Here is a 21,176-nt window from a genome sequence, read left to right as displayed (position 1 = left end):
TGAGATGCACCCGTATTTGCTCCAGCTCCCAGGGAGCAATTGGGGGTTCAGTGCCTTGCTCAAGAGCACTTCAGCCATGGGTATTGAGGGAGGAAAAGAGCGCTGTTCATTCACTTCCCCCACCTACAACTCCTGCCGGCACTCGAATCTGCGACTTTACAAGTCTGACTCTCTAACCATTAAATTAAAGCATTTAGCAGACGCTTTTATCCAAAGAGACTTACAGTGCATTCAGGCTATCAATATTTACCTATCATGTGTTTCCGGGGATCGAACCCCCAACCTTGCGCTTGTTAACGCAATGCTTTACCACTTGAGCTACAGAAACAAATCAGGTCATAGCTGCCCCCTGTTTTAAATACATGTATCTGAAATACTGCCCATCCCTGTAATTATGTATGTATGTATGTATGTATGTATGTATGTATGTATGTATGCATTGTGATGCTTGCTTTTGCCAGTTACTCCTCTGTCTAAAAACGTTTCTTCCCTGTTACTCATTTTATAATACTCCACACTAGTACTTTGACCTGTATAATAATTCATCACGAGATAACCTACACACCACCACAGGCGGGATAATTTTGGTTTCAATACTTTACAGTTTCCAGTGAAGAACGGATCTACAGCCGAAATAAAGTTATTATTCCATTTCTTATCGAGATCAGAGAGAGAGAGAGAGAGAGAGAGAGAGAGAGAGAGAGAGAGAGCAGGAAACAGCGAGCACTATATAATAGACCTTGGTTTTCAACCGGGTAAGGTAGATCAGTGACGCGCATGACGCATTTTTCATCATCATCTTGTCCATCGTACATTTAGACAGCATCGTTATGTTGCGCGAGCCTTATTTTGATCTGCCGAAGACATATGGATAATGCATAATAATGCGTGCTGGATCTGCGACACACGAGTTCCCGAAAAGACTATTTTGGTATTTACGAATTGATATGGGGATTTACTGGTCATCATGTTCTGCGCGTCGGCGAGGAGATTCTGCAGAGCTGAAAATCCATGATGCAATCCCAATAGATGTAACATTTTCACGTTTTACCTAGCTTTTTGTCGTTGTCGTCATAATTACAGAGCATTGTGACCCGATGAATTTTATTCAGTGAAAGATGTTTCATCATGGTGATAAAGAAGGCAAGAAATCTGCGTTTGGACATCCTGTCTACGGCCAGATTGTTCTCTCGATTATCCTCTCCCTCTTCCTCCCTTCTTTTGTCACCGCCTTCCCGGTTAACACAATAGGTAAGAGATCTGCATAAAAACTGCAATTATATCATTTACAGGAATATGTTGAATATGCTGGACTTCCTTTGTTGTTGCCAGTGTAATGGGACACGCTGAAGAGCCTGGCCCATCATCTTCATTAGAGGTTCTTCTCTGTTATCCAGCATCAGTTTCTCAATGACATGACAATGCTGCTTTACAGCTGCATGTTGTATTATGGAATAACATTTGGTCATGACTAAGCAGAACATTCACAACAAGCAAGAAGCACACTCATAAAACTACAGACATCATCTTGGCCCTAAACTCCTCCTGACTATAAAAACATTTTATGTAGGTGACATTTATGTAACAGTGAGTAAAATGAACATCTCAGCAGAAAAGTGTTTTCTCACGTAGCATGAAAATGCTTTATTGAGTGTGATGTTGAGAGACTGTTTAGGGAGTGTTGTAACATGGGCTGAGTTGTAACAGTTTCACCCAACAGAAATTAGCTACAGGGTGACATCACTATCATGTGCTCACCACCCTCCTGAGGTGATAGTAGTTGCAAGACCATATGCAAAAATGGAAAGGATAATAAGAAAACAGTTTTAAGAAAAGATAACAATTAGAAGAAAGAAAGAACAAATTTCCATCTTTTGGATTATGGATTTGATCATTATTTTGTGTTATCATAATGCATATTAAGTTACTGAACTGTTACAGATGTCGAGATCAAACACTGATACTGGCACGATCATAAGATGTCAAATTTGCTTTAAATGCATGATTTGGTTCTTATTGTGTACTTTCAGTGGAGCAGTTCTGCAAGGATCCTGGTGTTCCTGAGCACGGAATCAGAACTCCAAGCAGCGGTTTGTTCTTTGAAAACTCAGTGGCCAGGTTCGCTTGTGTGGATGGTTATAGCTTAAAGGGGCCAGCCAAGATTATCTGTGTGCGCTTCCATAATGGATCGGTAGGCTGGAAACCAAGCCTTAAACCAGTGTGCCTTTCAGAAGGTGAGGCTACTCAGTCTTAACCCTTTTACTGTCAGCATCCTGTTAGCGTACTTTAAAACCTTTTAGCAGGCTCCTCCCCCTAGTAGGCGGTGTCTAGCATCATATAACAAAATTTACTACAATATTTTATAATAAAAACTTTTCCTAATCTTGACAAAACATGTATTGTTGGAAAGGTCTGAGACTCAAGGTTCCATGTTTGCTTGTTATTTTGTTATAGAAGTAATATTGCTACAGAAATGTATACATTTGTGACACTACGGTGCCCTGCACATGGCATGCGGAAAAAAAATAGTAGGCTAAATCGTGTGCATGATTTACTATTTCATTCCCTTGATTTATAAATTGTTCATGATTTACTAATTCGTTCCCTCGATTTATAAATTGTGCGCATGATATAGCAAATCGAGGGAACAAATTAGCAAATTGAGGGAAGGAAATAGTAATCGTGCACATGATTTATTATTATTTTTTTGCATGTCATGTGCAGTTCTGTAGTGACAGAAAAAAAAATGCATTAAAAAAAATTCTATGAAGTTTGGGTGTCACCCTGTGGCTATTTTTGATATAACGCCTAAACAAAATCAGGAACATCGGTTTTTGTAATATCAACTTCAAATTTGGAATATAACTTATTTAGACAAATGGTTTTAATTTTATAGCAATTTTAGAATCCAAAATATTTTGTAAAATATTCATTTTAAATTAATAAAAAATTAATATAGTGCATTTTCACAGTTAAGAGGTTAAATATTTAAATTCTTTCATTTTTATTTAACTAATTGTACAAACATGTTGCATCATTTATTAATGTAGCTAATCTATCTTTCAAAGATTGTCTTCCTCCATTCATCGAGGATGCTGATGTCACAAATAAAACATACAGGCCTGGCGACAGCCTCATTATTAGCTGTCATGAGGGATTTCAGATCCGATACCCTGACACGGAAACTATGGAATCAGTCTGTCAGGCCGATGGGACATGGGATAATCAGCCAACTTGTCAAGGTTTGATGGCAACCGTTTTTTAACAAATATTCAAAACAAATCTACTCTCTAACTGACTATACATCAATAATCCAACACCACACTCTTATATTTTCATGTAATCCTCCACTAAAGATCTAGGTTACAACTGGAAAGGGTTTCATGCACTGCCCTCTGTCTCCACAGGCTGCCTCCGTCCGCTGATACCTCCTCACAGTTACATGAACATCTCAGAAACAGAGTTCTCTGTGCCTGTTGGAACTGTAGTCCACTACCAGTGTTTTCCTGGTTACAAGTTGGAAGGACCTGAATTTCTGGAATGCATGTATAACCTCATCTGGTCAAACACGCCACCCCGGTGCCTTGATGTTGAGGGTGAATATCAGTATAATTTCTCAGCTTTGAGTTGGAAAACCAACAGATATAACCAAAAGAAGATATAGTTTTGTAATTATAATATTTTATTATCTTTAATATTATCTATCTATAATATTAACTTAATAGATTCATTTTATAATAAAAAAATCTTTTATAATTGCACGCTGAAAACTATTGTTGAAAAGCTACTTCTTGCATACTAGCTTATGGTTTATAGTTTATAGTAAAATCTCGAACATTTGAAATCTACTTTTAAAATGTAATTAAAGGAAATATGCAGAAACGTCAACAGACTATAAATGTCGACATTACATAAAAAGTAATTATGTAATTTAGGAGTGTCTGTAAGCAAATACAGGGACAGATACTAAAATAGGTCTGGGACTCAGGAAGAGAAATGAGTTATCAGTTTAAGATTTCTTCTCTCTTTCTCTGGTATTTTACAGCATGCTCTTTACCCCCGATGATAAAACATGGAGATTACATGTGCCACCCACAACCATGTGACCGCTACATTCATGGGACGGTCGTAGAATACTACTGTTATCCTGGCTACTCTCTAGCGAATGACTACAAATACATCACCTGCCAGTACGGACAATGGTTTCCACAAATGCAGTTCTACTGCATCAAAGATGGTAAATTAGCCTGCATCAGTTTCAGTAAACGTTTACAAACATTTTATTTGGAACAATGTATTCTGATGAACTCTGCACATTAACACAAGGAATGTGCGATAAGATGTTTTAATAATGTTCGTTATGATATTAATGGGTTAATTATGCATATATTATGTTAATGATATACATGATGTAATATATAGTATATAATATAACTCTTTTTAACATTAATAATAGAGTTTATTGAGTACCAAATCAGAATATTGCAATGATTTCTGGAAAGATCATGTGACACTGAAGACTGGAGTAATCACTGCCTTAAATTTAGGACAGCAGGACAAAAACATAGTTGATGACTAAAAATTAATAATTTCATGACTGTAGACATTACTTCGTGAAGACAGTTGGCATAATATGATGACATAATATGCTTTTTAGCCATATCAAAACAGTAGTCATGTGCATGGGTAAATTTTACCCGCTGGGTAAATTTTAGGTATACAGTGACCCCTGGCAGTTAAAGTGTTTTATCTAAACAATTTTTAACAACAGGGAACAATTTTAGTGAAAGTCAATGGCTGAGACTTGAAAACCTGCTACGTACACTTGAAAAACAGCCATGGGTAAATTTTACCCCGTGGTGGCTCTAGTGTTAAGAGTCATATCTCATATTCTAAACATGTTAAACTTGGCTGCTTTCTTCCCATAGAGACAACCTGGCCTGGTTTTCAAGATTCCCTACTAACCACATGGAAAGTAGTGGCATGCACAGCCACTAGTGTGCTGCTAGCCCTTCTTTTAGTGATCACAGGCAAGACATTCCACTTGAAATGCAAATCCCAGCAAAGTCCAAGGTACAGCCAACATTATAACCAGACAATGTAGTCTGATCTACTCTAAACTTGCTTGTTAAAACATATTTCTTTCTTTTTCAGTGAAGAGCAAGCTGAGAGCGGAGATCCAAACATCTTGGTTATAGATGGTGTTGCTGTACCTCTTCCCTCTTATGAAGAGGCTATTAGTGGTACCTACTGTCAGCCCCCAAACGATCATCCCCCTGCTGGTCTGGGGAGCTCACAGGATTCAGAAGAACAAAACCCACCTTCATATCCCGGGCATACAGGGAGTCAGAATGGTGTGCCTTTGGACACCGGTGAGGGTGAGACCTATGATAGCATCTCGGACACATCAGAATGTCTTCAAGGCATACAGCCATCTTCCTCCCATGCTGGTGGACTCAATAACATATCTGAGAAAACCAATGCCATCACCTCTATGGAGGAGACCGCCTCCACAAGCCCCAGCATAGACATTGCAGATGGTAAGGCTGTAGGCTGCTGTCACCTAGTGGTAGAGTCACACACTGTTGTATCGTATCATTTGTAACATAATTGGAATTTTGATGCACTTATTAGTGTTTTGCTTTGTATTTTCCAGAAATTCCTCTCGTGGAGGATGGTGAAGTGGACTACTGATTGTTACCTTTAACTAAAAATGGGATACTTGAGATTGTTTCACTCCACTGTTAGTAATATCATTGTTTATTTCTGATTTTGTTCAACAACATGTCACAGGCCAAATTACTGCTCATAAGGAATCGTTGCACACTTATAATTAATGAAGAGCACAGCAGGGAAGGATAGGCAATAAAAAATATAATGATCAAAAACTAAATAAACTCCCAATCCTAGTCCCATGAAGGAACTATGCATTAGACCATAGCATATTACGTTAATTTAACTTTCCAAGTATAGCATCCAAGTATTCATAATTATTTTTCTTGTGACTTTTACCCAGCAACTGCGCTGCATTCTGGCCAGCTTTCAAATGGTATGGACTATAACAATGATGAACATTTCTTAAATAAATAATATGTTAACTTCACATTTGAGTTGATTGTGATTTAAGTTCAGTGCATTAATCCAGGCTAACTGTGGACGAAACTACAAGCTAAAGGCAGGTGTACTGCAAACATTATGACAAGCTGACAACATAGCCTGCAAAATTGGTTAATAACACATATACTGTATGCTGCATTATAAGTGGGTTTAGTTTTAACAGACCTCAAATGTAGATGAGAACACAACTCTAACAACATGTCATCTATCTCAGTTTCTGTTTTAAATTGATTTTGGAAAAGAAAAAAAATGCTGCTAACATGGGCAGATAAAAAGTAACTTTTAATTTCTTAGAGAATGAGAAGACTCATTAAGTGCAGCATAAACGCTTTCCAGTTCATGTAGCTGGACCCCCGCATATGTATGGATTATATGAAGAAACTTAAAGAGGCATCTTTGAACTTGTCTGTCATTGAAGCGCAGCAGATGGCTTATGCATGTGTAATACAGACTTTCTTCTAAAGATATATATCACTGTGCAGTTATGAAAGTTAGCCAATTGTAAGCAAGCAAGATTTGGATAAGATCTTAACAATTCTATGCTGCAAATTTATCTACTTAATTAATTTAAAAGTCTATCGATCATGATGGAGAAATTATATAAAATAAATATAGTCTTCATAGTTATTGGCCATTAAACAGATTAAACAGCATTTATTTACAGGTAATTTGGCTCAAAAAAATCTTCTTGTGGTAGTATTTTTCAGTATATGGATTTTTATTTTTATTTAGTTTTTTTTATATAGTTTTTCATCATATTTTATTATACTCAAACAAGACGCGTAAATCAGTAGTGATTCATTTCACAGTTTTCTTATTTTACAGAAGGATATTTTTGTCCACTAGGTGTCCCACATGAGTATGTTTTCAGGGACATAAGTTTAACTAAATTAGTGTTGAACTCTTAATTTCATAAAGGCAATAGAAACTAATCATGCAATATATATATATATATATATATATATATATATATATATATATATATATATATATATATATATATATATATATATATATATATATATATATATAATACAAAATAATAAACACTCAAAATGTAAATCAAGAATGGATACTTGATTCGTTCGTTTTATTGATATGGAGTGGGAACTAGAAAGTATTTTTGATATGTCCTCGTACCTAACTAGGTTATATTTCTGTTTAAAGGTAATGTAATAAATTATGATACTAACAGGCTGTACAGAAAAAAATATATATATTATAATAATAATCATTATTATTACTATAAAATTAATTCCGCTCAAAGCTTTGTAAATCTTTTTTTTTTTTCATCTCAGAAACGAGTTTTTATACAGTATCAGAAATGTATCGAATTTAAAAATTTATTGTATTTAACCAATGATTAAACAAAAATATCTGATAGTTTAATGTACTGTGCGAATATTACATCGCTAATTTAGTATATGGCAAGAATATGGTTTTCTGTTATCAAATGACAAACGCGCCCATTAAAAGAAGAGTGGGGTAAGCGCACGCGCGCACGCACGCACACAGCATATGCTTGCTTAAGCAGACATATACTGTACACGCACACGCTCAATAGCAAACACACTCCTTCACTTCTAAGCACACGGCAAAAATGCCGAGAGAGCCGGATTCACTAAGTCGTGGAAAGAGCCCTGATGATAGTTGCCTGAACAAGAGGACCAAATGGCTCCAAGGACCCTTCAGACGCGTCATTATAATCATTTACTTCTCTTATTTGAGACACACTTTGGCACATCCTCAGTGTTTGGACTACCAGCCACCTTTCAAACCCCCTTCCCACCTTGAGTTTTGCAGGCACTATGAGAAATTTGGCTGTTGTGACCAAAAAACGGACAACAGTATTGCAATGAGATACTGGGATATAATGGACTTGATTGGTGATGAGGCATATGCAGTGTGCGGTGATTTGGTAAAAGATATTATGTGTCAGGTACGTCTGATCCTTTATTAACAAATAAGCTGAAATATCTGCCGTAGTACACTGCACTTTTTATATATTTTGTGTTATGTTTTAACAAGGTTGTTTTTGAAATGTTTCAAATGTGTGTTAGAAGGTATCTGAAGAGTTGCACTTTCATATTATATTATATTATATTATATTATATTTATATTTATATTATATTATATTATTACAATTTTAACAATTAATACTGCTCTGAAGAACATTATATTTTATAAGCCTAATATCCTGCATTTGCTCATTACTCTCTCATATTAAATAGCTTAATGTCAAATCTGAAATGTAAGGGATGTAATTTGGTGATTTATTATATATATATATATATATATATATATATATATATATATATATATATATATATATATATATATATATATATATATATATATATATTATAGTTTGGAAGAGTTTGCTTTTAACAGCAGAATAGAGTGTAGTCTACAAATATGAAATCTTAATACGTTTAAATGATTAAATAAATTCTATTTTTCTCAGTAGCTGTGACTGACTGATGTAAATACATTTGCAGAAATTTACAGTAAATTCTTTTATTCGTGGTGCTTGGCAAGACAATTGTCAGTCTTATTATTGCTTATGCATATGGTTAGATGTGAGAGCTTTTAAAAACAAAATCCCAATCTGAAGATTATAGTGTGTTTGTGCTACAGATTAATGATACCTCCTATTTTTTTTTAAGTTGTACAGTTACATTTTGAAGTGATTTTACATGTAGGGGGAGATTAAGTTTAAGGAGAAAGCAAGGTCATATTATAGAGCAGGGGTTCTCAGTTCTGCACTTGGAGCCCTACCTTCCTGGAAAGTAGCTCAGCTCCAGTCCTAATTAAATACACCTGAACCAGTTAAGCTCTTCAGGAACACTAGATAATTACAAACAGGTTACTTAACTTCGGAACATAACGTCTTGCACATTTTAATGCCTTTTGAATGGAACATATATGCTCCCTTCAAACTGGAATCATTGTGGAATATCCTTTGAAGTCCACTTCGCATGGCACTCACAGTCGAATAGAATGAACGTCTGAAGTGATAAGAAATACAAACAGAGCGGGGATACGTGATGACTAGAACTGAGAACCACTGATTTAGACAATGTTTATCATTTAGACTGATGATTAGACAATTTCCACAGTGTTGTAGTACTCAAGCCTGGACTCAGTCTGGAGTCTGAATCAAGGCTCAGTCCAAATGCTCCCAAGTCCATGAAAATTTTCTTGGAATCGGACTCAAGATGGGTCTACAACACTGGTTGGAACTGATCACTACAGCATGGAAGAACTCCAGGAATAGGACTGGGCCCCTGTTATAGACTTGAACATCAAAGACTTTTGACTTGAACCAGTAAGCTTCAGAAAGTGTAAAAGTCTAGTTAATTTTAAGGCTTGTATTGCTTTTTCGCAGGAGTGTTCTCCTTATGCCGCACACTTGTTTGATGCTGAAGACCCGTACACTCCAGTGCGGCACCTACCAGGACTGTGCTTCACTTACTGCTCCGATTTCCACAGCAAGTGCCATTCTGTGGTCAAGTACCTAACCGACAGCCGAACCCTGCTGGAGACGTGTGAGAAAGACCGCTCGCATTTCTGCAACCTCATTAACCTCGCTGACCAGGACTACTGCTACCCCAACGTCCTGAGGAACAATGACCTGTACAGCAATCTGGGCAAGGTGGTGGAGGACACCAAAGGCTGCCTGCAGCTGTGCTTGACGGAAGTGGCCAATGGGCTGAGGAACCCTGTGCTGATGGTCCACAGCGGAGATGATACCCACCGCATGTTCGTGGCAGAACAGGTTGGCTTCGTATGGGTGTATCTGAAAGACGGCAGCCGCTTAGAACAGCCCTTCCTGGACATTAGCGGAGAGGTGTTGACCACACAGTGGCTGGGAGATGAAAGAGGTTTCCTGGGTCTCGCCTTCCATCCGAAGTACAGAAACAATGGGCGCTTCTTCATCTACTACTCCATTTTGATCAACGGCATGCTGGAGAGAATTCGCATCAGCGAGATGAAGGTCTCGGATCATGACATGAACGTGGCAGACCCCCACTCAGAGAGGTTAATAGGTTTGATCCATGCACATGCTGTCAAAATACACGTGTTCAAGGAATAGTTCACTCAAAAATGTATAAATCTGTTATTTTCTCACCTAAAGTTGTTCCATATCCGCATGCTGTTATTTTTTCTGTGGAACTAAAACTCTTCTCTTTCATTAGATTATTCTTTTTTCCTTTGCATTAAATATTCGTCTTTAACATGTTGGTCAAGTCTAAAAAAAAAAACAATAATTCAAATTATGATATCTCATGTCAAGCTACATGCTAATGATATCATCAAACCTCATTGGTTCTTTCATGTCTCATGACCAAATTAAGTCTGAAGTCAAAACTCACACCATAGTTGATTTTCTGTGAAAATGAACTGTTCATCACGCAAAGCTATCATCATACGGTTTCAGAGGACTTAAAATATTGTGGTACAGACCTTTTTATGGTGCTTTTATGTTTTGTTTTTGCCTTCTTGGATGCCTTCTAGTCACTACAAACTGCCTGTTTAATTGTAGGAGTAAGATAGCAGGTAAAATGGTCAAAAAAAAAAATTCTGCCTGAAAAAAAATAAATAAATAAATAAACGGAATAAAGGTTTTGGAATGGCATGTGGGTGAGTACATATCAGTTTTGTGTGAACTATCCATTTAAGATGACAGTAGACTTTAAATAGTAGGCTATTTTATGCAGATTTCCTCCTTAATTTTTTGTAAGTTCTAAACAAATATGTATCTACAGAGTTCTTCTTGAGATTGAGGAGCCTGCTGCAAACCATAATGGTGGGCAGCTTCTGTTTGGTCTAGACGGATATCTATACATCTTTACAGGGGATGGTGGAAAAGCAGGAGACCCTTTTGGAAAGTTTGGAAATTCCCAAAACAGGTAAGAACAGTTTTTAAGCTGACAAAATTGATTGGTGTAGAATTAATAATACGAGTGTTACAAATCATGCTTAGTGCTTTGATAAATCTCTCTCCAGTAACTCCCTCTCAGACACTTTATCATAAACGTTTTACCTGCTATGCAAATATGTTTCAGATCAGCATTATTAGGAAAAGTGCTTCGGATTGATGTGGATGGTAGCAGTATAGATGGGAAGCCCTATAAGATTCCTCCAGACAATCCCTTTCTCAGAGAGCCTGATGCAAAGCCAGAGGTCTATGCCTACGGTGTGAGGAATATGTGGCGCTGCTCAGTGGATCGAGGGGATCCGCTCACAGGTTACGGGAGAGGGAGAATATTTTGCGGTGATGTGGGTCAAAATCGATACGAGGAGGTTGACATCATTGTGAAAGGAGGAAACTATGGATGGAGGGCCAAAGAAGGCTTTGAGTGCTTTGACATTAAATTATGCCAGAACTCTTCTCTAGGTGAGCTGGACTGTAGAATAACCACACACACATCTGGGTCAGAGAAAATGGCAGATCAAATGGAGCATTCCAAACATTTTTACTGCTCACTGAAATTGGTCACTAGAGAACTTCATACCACTGGCTAGTCAATAAATTTGTGCTCCTGATTTCTGGATATTGTCAATTTTGAGCTTTTCAAAGTATTTTAAATGAATGGTTTAAAAAAAAATGCCATAATTTACTCCCACGTCATTTAATATACTATTTTCTTTCATTCCGTGGAATTCACTAGGAGACCTTAAGCAGAATGTCTAAGCTTGTTTTTTGTATAAGAAAAGTTGATTTATACTTCCAAACTCCCAAAATAAAAAAACAGAACAATTGTCACATGGCTATGGAAAGCACACAACGCAGGAGTAAAAATATGCAAGAAAGTCCTTTAATAATAAATCCACAGGCAGGAGAAACATAAAAGATATACATAAAAAAAACATCAATAATAGAACTGAAGAGCTATGGCAAAACACAGGGCTTAAAAGGTTACTCCACCCCAAAATAGACATTTTGTCATTAATCACTTACCCCCATGTCGTTCCAAACCAGTAAAGGTTTCGTTTGTCTTCAGAACACAATTTAAGATATTTTGGATGAAAACCGGGAGGCTTGTGACTGTCCCATAGACTGCCAAGTAAAGGTCCAGGAAAGTATGAAAAGCATCGTCAGAATCTGCCTTGATCTGCCATCAGTGATTCAACCATAACATTATGAAGCGATGACAATACTTTTTGTACACTAATAAAACAAAAATAACGACTTTATTCAACAATTTGTCTCCTCTGTATGACACAGAAGAGCATACGCTGCCTGCGTTCAGCTCATATTCTCCAAAATGGTGCTACGCTGATGTGGAGTGACACAGAGGGGACAAATTGTTGAATAAAGTCGTTATTTTTGTTTTATTAGCATACAAAAATTATTGTTGTTGCTTTATAATGTTGCGGTTGAACCACTGATGACAAATGGACTATTCTGACGATGCTTTTCATACTTTTCTGGAACTTGACAGTGTATTTTACTTGGCAGTCTATGGGACAGTCACAAGCCTCCCAGTTTTCATCCAAAATATCTTAAATTGCGTTCCGAAGACGAACAAAGCTTTTAGGGATTGGGAAGGACATGGGGGTAAGTGATTAATGACAAAATTTTCATTTTGGGGTGGAGTATCCCTTTAAATAGGTGAGGGCAATCAGGGAGAAACAGATAAAGGTGTGGAGTAATTAAATCAATAACCTAATGAGGAAACTAATGAGGAAACACAGGCAACTGGAACACAGAGAAACAAAACCAAAACACAACAGAACAGAAACATTACACCAGTATTCAGAATAGTGATCAATTAATATGGGTTTCACAATGGCAAATTCTTAGTTAGTCTTCCCAATCTTGAATTTTGTAACATCCTTGATTTTGAAGTGTTCTGAAGTCCTATGATAGACTTGTGTGAGAAAATGTATTTATAATGTTGTCCTTTGCATTGCTCTCTAGACTTATTTAAGGCTGCATTTTTCAAACCAGCTGAATTGCAATTGGTCACATGACACAAGAAAGGATGACATTTATTTGGTGACAGTGAGATCTAATGTAATGCGACTAAGTCTAAATTCAGTATAATAATGGCTTAAATTTTAGTATTTTCCTCAGACAAAATTAATGTAAAGCTACTTTAAGAATTTAAAGTGACAAGACGTGTGGCCAAGTATGGCGACAATTTTTCCTGCGGCACCCATGGAGCAGCTGGGGATTCGGTGTCATGCTCAAGGGTCTCATATCAGTCGTGCTATTGAAGGTGGAAGAGAGCGCTGGTCATTTACTCCCCCTGCCAGTACTGAGACTCGAACCCACAACCTTTGAGTTACTAGTCAATAGAATATAACACACAGTTGCATGTATCAGATTTATTATAGGTTTTTTTTTTCTGTCTTTTTTAGAGGTTGGCACTATCTTAGAATGTAGGAAGCATGTTTGAGATTCTGGATTCATAAAACATCTAATTTTGTGTTTTAAAAAAAAGAAAGAGAATAATTCTGAATCAAAGCAACACAAATAATGAAGAAATGATAACAGAAGGTGCTTTTTAGAATGAAATTGAATGAAACTGATCAGCAAGTATATAACTACATAATGAAAAAGCTCTCATTTATTTACACATTGTTTTAATTACACAAATCCTGTTGAAGCCCACAAAAATATATTTTGTTTTTATAGATGACATTCTTCCGATATTTGCCTATGGACACCATGTTGGGAAATCGGTTACTGGAGGTTACGTGTACAGAGGATGCGAATCCCCCAACCTCAATGGTGTTTATATTTTTGGAGACTTTATGAGTGGGTAAGGGCCAACTATCTTTCATTTTTGAAAAACTTTAAGAAAAACTAAACCTAACTGATGCATAATCAACTCTCAATTACAGCTACAAAGTTACAGCTTGTGAGAATTACAGTTCATTAGGTTATTCGGTCACACTTTTTTTTTTCTTAAAATATGTCTGGGAAAAATGACAATTCAAGCTTTTGTTCCTATTCAGACGATTAATGGCTCTGGAGGAGGATAAGAAATCTGGGAGTTGGAGGGAAAAGAATGTATGTATGGGTGACACAAAAACCTGCTCTTTTCCGGGCCTTATAAATCATCACCATAAGTTCATCATCTCATTTGCAGAGGATGAAGCGGGTGGGTTTGTGCACAGTACTGCAAAGGTGCAATATAAATATTAAAGTAACTATGTGGCTGAAAAGCATTAATATTGTATATGTTTTTTTGTTTGTTTGTTTGTTTTTTTCCTAGGAGAACTTTATTTTCTGGCAACCTCCTACCCAAGTGCAATGTCTCCCTTTGGCACTCTTTACAAATTCATGGATCCATCCAGGTAGGTATATTTTGCTACATTTGGATACGTTTTCTACTTAAACACATTGTCTTGCAAACGAAGGCAGTATCTCTATATATCAATATGCATGCATTTGATGAGTTGTCAAAAATTATCTTAGCCTAATCTGTCTATATAACCGATCATGGATAAATTCCCCATTAAAAGAATAAAACAGATAACTCTCAGTTAAGACATCACGCTGGGAGACAAAAGAACTGAAGGACGTATCAGTTTAAGCATCACGCGGTGGAATCTTGGAATCTGTGGCGCATGCTTTCACCAAATGGTTTCCATCCAGACTTCTGGAAATCTGCTATCAACAATCTATCACAGATCATGAATACTAATCAGTGATAACTCAATGATTTATGTGTTCATGCTATACTGTGAGATGGGTGTCTGATGTATGGAAATGCCTGTTTGTTTGTTTATTATTATTTTATTACAGTGCCTTTAAAATAAATTGAATCTAGTAAAGGATTAAAAAAAAGTGGACAAAATTATCTTTAAAGACTGAAATAATAATATAAAGAAGTAAACATAAGCAGTTTGATGTTTTGAAATAATTAACTGATGGATAAATCAAGAGACATATCATTGCTGGAACCAGCAGGAGATAACTGGCACATCTGAAATCAGTTTTACTAATAGCAATACCTTATATTAATCCCAGCTGTTCTGTAATCCCTCCTTAAATAGCCAAGTGGGGGGAAAAAAGAGGTTCATTACTAATAGGAGCTGTAGAAGGTTATTGTCCTCACATACACACACAGCCTTGAATATACATGTTGAAATAATTATGATGCTTCAAATTTCTTTTTTTCCTTACGGTACTAAAGGAGGCCTAAATGTTTAAGGTTAATGGAGTTATTTCCTCTGCATCCCCTCTGTCTGTCTTTATTTACAGGAGGGCACCTCCAGGAAAATGCAGATACAAGCCACTTCCTGTAAAGATCAGAGGGAAGAAAGTGCCATTCATACCTAGAGAATGTAATAATATTTTACATCCTAAAAAATTATTTGGTCTTATGTTTACACTTTAAAAAATATTTTTCGATGCTGTAAAAAAAACATTATTGAAGTACATTTTACAAGAAAAAAGTACTTTGGTTTTTCTACTACAAAATTTAATGTTGCTTGCTGTTTCTTTGTAATTGTTTGTGGAATTAATTAGTATTTTTACATTTTTTTCTATAATTTTTTTTTTTAATGTTAATTTGTTTTTGTTTTTAAGAAAACCAAAGAAATTCATTTCGACTCATTGAAATGGGTTATGCAACTGAATTGCCTGAAGACTAATTATTATTATAATTATTATTTTTTTAAGTGACCGTGCTTGGCATAAATGAAACACCAACAAGATCACCACTGGAAAAGATCATACTCCCCACTAAACCACCGGGCACACGCCAGCCCACAAGGGCCAACCCCACTACATCTGCACCAAAGAAAAAAATCCTGTCCAAAACCACTACGGCAAAGTTGAGCCAAGAAAAGCTAAAAAAGACAACTCAGGCAAAGGAGAAGCAAATAAACGCGAGCACCAAAACACCAAAGAATTTTCCTCCTAACAAGAAGTCATTGCTACAAACCAAGAAGGACAAAAAAGCCACAGGAAAGCCATCTCATAATCCCAAACTGTCAATAAAAGGAGCTCCAGAAAGAAAGAGAACCAAATCTGTCAAACCAACAAAACTAAAAGATGTGACAAAGCCTAAAGTCAGGCTACAGAAGATTGAAAAGACTGAAAAAGAGGTTAAGAAACCCGTGAAGAGCAAACCTAAGGTGGCTGTTTCTAAAAAGAATCGAGTCAACAGGAAAAGACAACAGCAAAAAGAAAATATCCCTCTCACAAAAAAGAGAAAACTGTTTAAGTAAGCCATGCGTGTGGTGTAGTAATTAGATGGTAGTAATGTAGAGCAGTAAAGAGAATTCAAAGAGATCCTGTTCAGACAATATATCATTTGAATAGCAGTTTTGAGGTCAGTCAGATGTGTGATATGAGAGACCAAAGAGAAAACCACAACAGTCCTGCACCAACAGTTGATTTCGTTTAGCATGCGACATACAAGCATTCTTCAAATGCTGGTCTTATTTTTGGAATGTGGTGAAGTAATTAGTTTGGGGCAATGATCTTTATTTTAGATCAAAACTAAAATCAAAAGGAGAAATTCTAAATAAAAAGAAATTTAAAAATGTGTTTGAAAGCCTTTTTTAAACATAACTCTTTGAAACTAAAATACATACCATTGTAAAATGTGCTAATTTTATGACATACCTAAGAAAGTCCAAAATGCACAGTTTTGAAATGTAAACCCAAAGTGGCACTGCTTTTCCTTTAATAGACACAGACAGAGAGCAAACTTATATATACCATGCACAAGTCTTTGTTGCGGCAAGCAAAAATGGTTCAATAAAATGTTTTGTCTTGCTTACAATAAAATGAATTATAATGTAGATCCCAACCAAGTCTATATGAGGGTGTAAATTACTTCACCCTTGGTGTTTGTAGTACTAGGTCAACTACAAAAGTAGATTTGCGATTGAAGATTTAAGGGAAACCACTATTGCTGAACATGTTTTTAGAATTTTGCTGTATTAAAATAGTTTTATATATATATATATATATATATATATATATATATATATATATATATATATATATATATATATATATGTATAATATATATATATATATATATATGTATAATATAAATATATATATATATATATATGCAAGTTAGTCATATTGTACATGCACATTATTCCAAAGGTAAAACAGACTTTGAAAATGGATATACTTTTGATGCTGAACAATTGAGCTTTTGCTAACTGTTATTCCACACACAAAAAAAATAATAATAAAACACTTGTTTTAAGTGAATGTGATTTGCCCTTTTTTATGATAAAATCACCCATAATTTGCAGAGGAAAAAAGATTTTCCAACACTTTCTACAATGTTTAATAAAAGTGGGTCATGAAAAAAACAATTCTCTTTAAACTAGACCTCAGCAACATAAAAGCCGTTATTTCTTAAGCCATCACTGTGTGGAGCATAATGTATCCACCATCATCTTACACATTTGTATAGTATATTTTCAGCAATTCTACACTGCATTCCAAATTATTATGCAAGTGATGTATCAACAGTGTTGGGAAGGTTACTTTGGAAATGTAATAGGTTACAGATTTCAAGTTACCCTATTTAAAATGTAATATAGTGTAACTTTTTCAGTTACTTTATTAATGTAATTGATTACTTTTGTTTACTTTTTGATTACTTTTCTAAATTGATAATCATTTTCAAACATTTGCACCATGCAGGGTTAACCTTACAGTAGTGCTCAACACTGACAGACTTTCAAAATCCTTCATCACTTGAATTAAGATGATCAAATTTGAACAGATCCACCACAAAATCAGACTTTAGTACTACCTTTTACTTTGAGATTGATCTGAAGTTCAATGCAGATTTAAAATCATAAGAAATAGTTTACTTATACTGTTTTTGAAACCAAATCTTTGCATACAGGAAACACTGCATCTAACAATGGTTTGGAAAAAAAATGATAATTAAAAAATAATAATAAACAAAAGCATATACATCAACTCAAATACGGTTATCTAATAAGCATACCTCCTATTCTGTGTACTAAACTCCTGAAACATTGGTGTCTTTTTGAAACATTGCTGTCTCTTTGTATATGATATGAACATAGTTTTCTCAAAATAAGTAAAATGCTCATGAAGTGACTCTAGAGATCATGTTTATGTGTTCATGTACTCATATATTAAGGCTGTAAACACAGCGAGCTTCAGTAGGCCTATGTTTAGTAAATGAAACCGCATGTCTGCGCCATTCATTTCTACGAGGTGCGGACTGGGGGAAAAAAAATAGGTCAGGAAATCTCACACTCATACACCCACAATACATTCTGAAACATGGACAACCCTATTTTTTGTATGGACCTCGCATAAAAAAGGTTTAAATCTGTAGGTTGGGGACATGCAAATGAATTAAAAGTTCTCTCCTGAACTGCACCTTCACTTTCATTTTTCTTTTCAGTCTCTTTATTTTGCCATATCTCTCACATGACTTTAATATTCAAGATTTAACAAAACTATCATTTCTAAATCGCTTACATGTCAAAATTAGTACATCACTACAATATCTTTATATAAAAAAATCCTAATACTGAACATGAGTCGAGTTTTTGCCTTATAAAAATTAACCATGCTTTTACCATGTTTTGTAACCAAGGTTTTTTTTTTGTTGTTGTTTGTTTGTTTTGGGGCAAATTAATTTCTTTTTTACTACAAATTCCATGGTTAAACTATGGTTAGTGCAGTTAAAACCATGGCTAATTTGTGGTTACCATGCCATACCATACATTAATTTTCATAAGGGTTGTGTTGTTGTCTGCCCTAGCTCCCCCTTAACCTATTATAAAATATGATTATTTTTCTGCTAAATTACCCCTGTAACATTACACTAGATAATAATGATGTCCTTTATACAGTATTTTGAGTGATGACTGATGAGCAATGGGGTGCTGCTGCTTAACTAAGTAAACAAAGAAAAACTACAGTAGCATCTTTACAGATGAAACTGACCTGCACTTGAAACCCTGAACCCTCTGCTCCACCTGTGCGCTTCTACAGTCCACTCCATTCTCTCTCTTGCATTGATTACTCTGATCCAAACCGGTTGGCGGAGGCGCACAGACACGCAGAACGTGCAGTATACATATATTGTCTTTTTAAGGCTTAATATTCACAGACACTAGTCCATATTGTGTTTTGATTCAAGTGTACTGACCTACTTTTGATTTGTTCATCCAAAATGTGGCATATTCCGCCGGGTTAGGCTGTAAGAATTACGTTTTTATGACTGGATTCTACGCACCATATTTCATGAGATCTGTGACTTGCTTGATAATGTGGAACAACCTCTTCAAGTAGGGTTTCCATTAACCTAAGAAGACCTGGCAAACTTTTGACCAAACCTGTCAGAGATTTATACCAGTTTTCTAAAAAGATGTGAAAGTGACTCTTTATTGTACCGAAATCCTATTGATATAACACTTGCATAATAATTTGGAATGCAGTGTATATAAATGCACATATTTACCTAGATGATGTATTTGTAGTGTTTGTACAATATTGGAATGCAACAGTCCCTTTAAGTACATTCTATAGTCTTTTGGTATAAGAATGAAAATTGTGTCATTAATCACATTTGTGCATTTTGTGCTCTGCATTGTGGCTGATTTATCAACTTCATAAAACAAATTAAAATATTTTGGATGAAAACCGGGAGGTTTGTGACTGTCCCATTGACTGCCAAGTAAGTTACACTGTCAAGGTCCAGAAAAGTATGAAAAGCATTGTCAGAATTCTCCACGCCACAAGGATATGCTGTTTCTACGTGTATTTAGCTTTGATTTGAAAGAAAACAGTGCATCCTTGTGGCATGGCTGATAGAGAAGAGCAAAGCTTTCATGAGCCAAAAACGAAAAAAACATATGAGACTGCTGACAAAGCGATTGTTGAATAAAGTCATTTTTATTTTCTTTGCTTACAAAAAGTATTCTCGTCACTTCATAATGTTACGGTTGAATCGCTGATGGCAGATCGATTATTCTGATGATTTCATTCATAGTTTTCTGGACCTTGACAGTGTAACTTACTTGGCAGTCTATGGGAGAGTCACAAGCCTCCCGGTTTTCATACAAAATATCTTAAATTGTGTTCCGAAGACGAACGAAGCTTTTACGGGTTTGGAACGACATGGAGGTAAGTGATTAATGACAAAACTTTCATTTTGGGGTGGAGTATCCCTTTAAGAATTCAACTCTATGGCACTGAATATTTGAGGTGAAATTGGAAGTTTCTATCTAAATATTATATTTACTATATAAGCAAACTGTTGCTTAATGAAAATGGCTTTAAAATAAATTAAAATACCTTGTAATTTAAGAAGGGGTCCCTACAGGGAATCAAAATGTTTGAAAAGCCTAAAGCTACCCAATGCTTATAGTACATTTGATATGAAATCATTAAAATGGTTATTACTTCTATACTGGCTATTATTACTTTGGTATTTTTTTTTTTTTTTTTTAGTTTGGTCAAAACTGTTGGTGCTTGGTTGAAGTCAATAAATAAAAAATAAACTGCAACACAAGGATCAAAAACAATGTTGAAAACCAGTCTGAAAAAGTCTATGCTCTCACCTACTGGGTTTTACTGTATCCTGTAATTAAAGCACAGGTTATGGGAATGCCATTACGAAAGCTTCTGGGGACATGCTGGAACTACATTGTTTGCATTCTACTTGTTGTTTGCAACTAGGTTTCAAAAGCCACAGCACAAAATATGTGTTTGACAGAAATCGTAAGGACTTGTCTAACAGATCACATTAAGATAATGATTTGTCAGACTTCTTAAAACATCACTATGGTTCACAAATCAAATTGTGCATCAGATCTTTGTAGTTTAAAAGGGCCACCCAGATTGTGTCCGGTGATGTCTAGAAGATTGCTTAAAGGTGATGATTTGCCAGACTTGTAAAAACAGCACTGAGGTTCACTTGTATGCAACTCTTGCGCTTCAGAACTTTGTAGTTTAAAAGGGGCCCCCAGATGTGTCCGGGGAAGTAGCTCTGGGTTGTATTGCACAATTTGAAGGGTCTTCAACTGAATTGGCTTGTGACGACTGGTTACAGTGAGTGCCCAGGGCACGC

General features: G+C 35.8%; 2 protein-coding genes across 2 annotated transcripts; both read left to right on the top strand.

Moving 5' to 3' along the window:
• The first annotated feature begins 741 nt into the window (after positions 1-741).
• On the top strand, positions 742-6,103 carry LOC109055943 (sushi domain-containing protein 4-like). Its single transcript, XM_042755604.1, has 9 exons — positions 742-1,031; positions 1,113-1,251; positions 2,031-2,234; positions 3,069-3,242; positions 3,408-3,596; positions 4,046-4,237; positions 4,929-5,073; positions 5,155-5,540; positions 5,657-6,103. The coding sequence occupies exons 2-9, from the start codon at positions 1,119-1,121 to the stop codon at positions 5,692-5,694; spliced, it is 1,461 nt and encodes a 486-aa protein (XP_042611538.1). The 5' UTR covers positions 742-1,031; positions 1,113-1,118; the 3' UTR covers positions 5,695-6,103.
• A 1,410-nt stretch (positions 6,104-7,513) lies between these two features.
• Positions 7,514-17,006, top strand: LOC109055954 (HHIP-like protein 2). Its single transcript, XM_042755606.1, has 9 exons — positions 7,514-8,056; positions 9,506-10,158; positions 10,887-11,030; positions 11,187-11,518; positions 13,766-13,892; positions 14,089-14,234; positions 14,349-14,430; positions 15,341-15,423; positions 15,761-17,006. Exons 1-9 carry the CDS (start codon positions 7,718-7,720, stop codon positions 16,309-16,311), a joined length of 2,457 nt encoding a protein of 818 aa, XP_042611540.1. The 5' UTR covers positions 7,514-7,717; the 3' UTR covers positions 16,312-17,006.
• The last annotated feature ends 4,170 nt before the right edge of the window (positions 17,007-21,176 follow it).

Source organism: Cyprinus carpio, unplaced genomic scaffold, assembly GCF_018340385.1.
Source record: "Cyprinus carpio isolate SPL01 unplaced genomic scaffold, ASM1834038v1 S000006728, whole genome shotgun sequence".
In the NCBI taxonomy this organism is placed as follows: Eukaryota; Metazoa; Chordata; class Actinopteri; order Cypriniformes; family Cyprinidae; genus Cyprinus; species Cyprinus carpio.
Note: the sequence above shows the minus strand (reverse complement) of the source record. Positions and strands in the feature narration are given on the sequence as shown.

What these genes read in the sequence shown, in the direction of transcription:
- LOC109055943 (XM_042755604.1), top strand. Translation starts at nt 1,119, where the DNA reads ATGTTTCATCATGGTGATAAAGAAGGCAAGAAATCTGCGTTTGGACAT. An exon ending in CCGGTGCCTTGATGTTGAGG is followed by an intron (nt 3,597 to 4,045) that starts GTGAATATCAGT and finishes GGTATTTTACAG; the next exon opens with CATGCTCTTTACCCCCGATG. An exon ending in GTTCTACTGCATCAAAGATG is followed by an intron (nt 4,238 to 4,928) that starts GTAAATTAGCCT and finishes TTCTTCCCATAG; the next exon opens with AGACAACCTGGCCTGGTTTT.
- LOC109055954 (XM_042755606.1), top strand. Translation starts at nt 7,718, where the DNA reads ATGCCGAGAGAGCCGGATTCACTAAGTCGTGGAAAGAGCCCTGATGAT. An exon ending in TTTGGAGACTTTATGAGTGG is followed by an intron (nt 13,893 to 14,088) that starts GTAAGGGCCAAC and finishes GTTCCTATTCAG; the next exon opens with ACGATTAATGGCTCTGGAGG. An exon ending in AAATTCATGGATCCATCCAG is followed by an intron (nt 14,431 to 15,340) that starts GTAGGTATATTT and finishes CTTTATTTACAG; the next exon opens with GAGGGCACCTCCAGGAAAAT.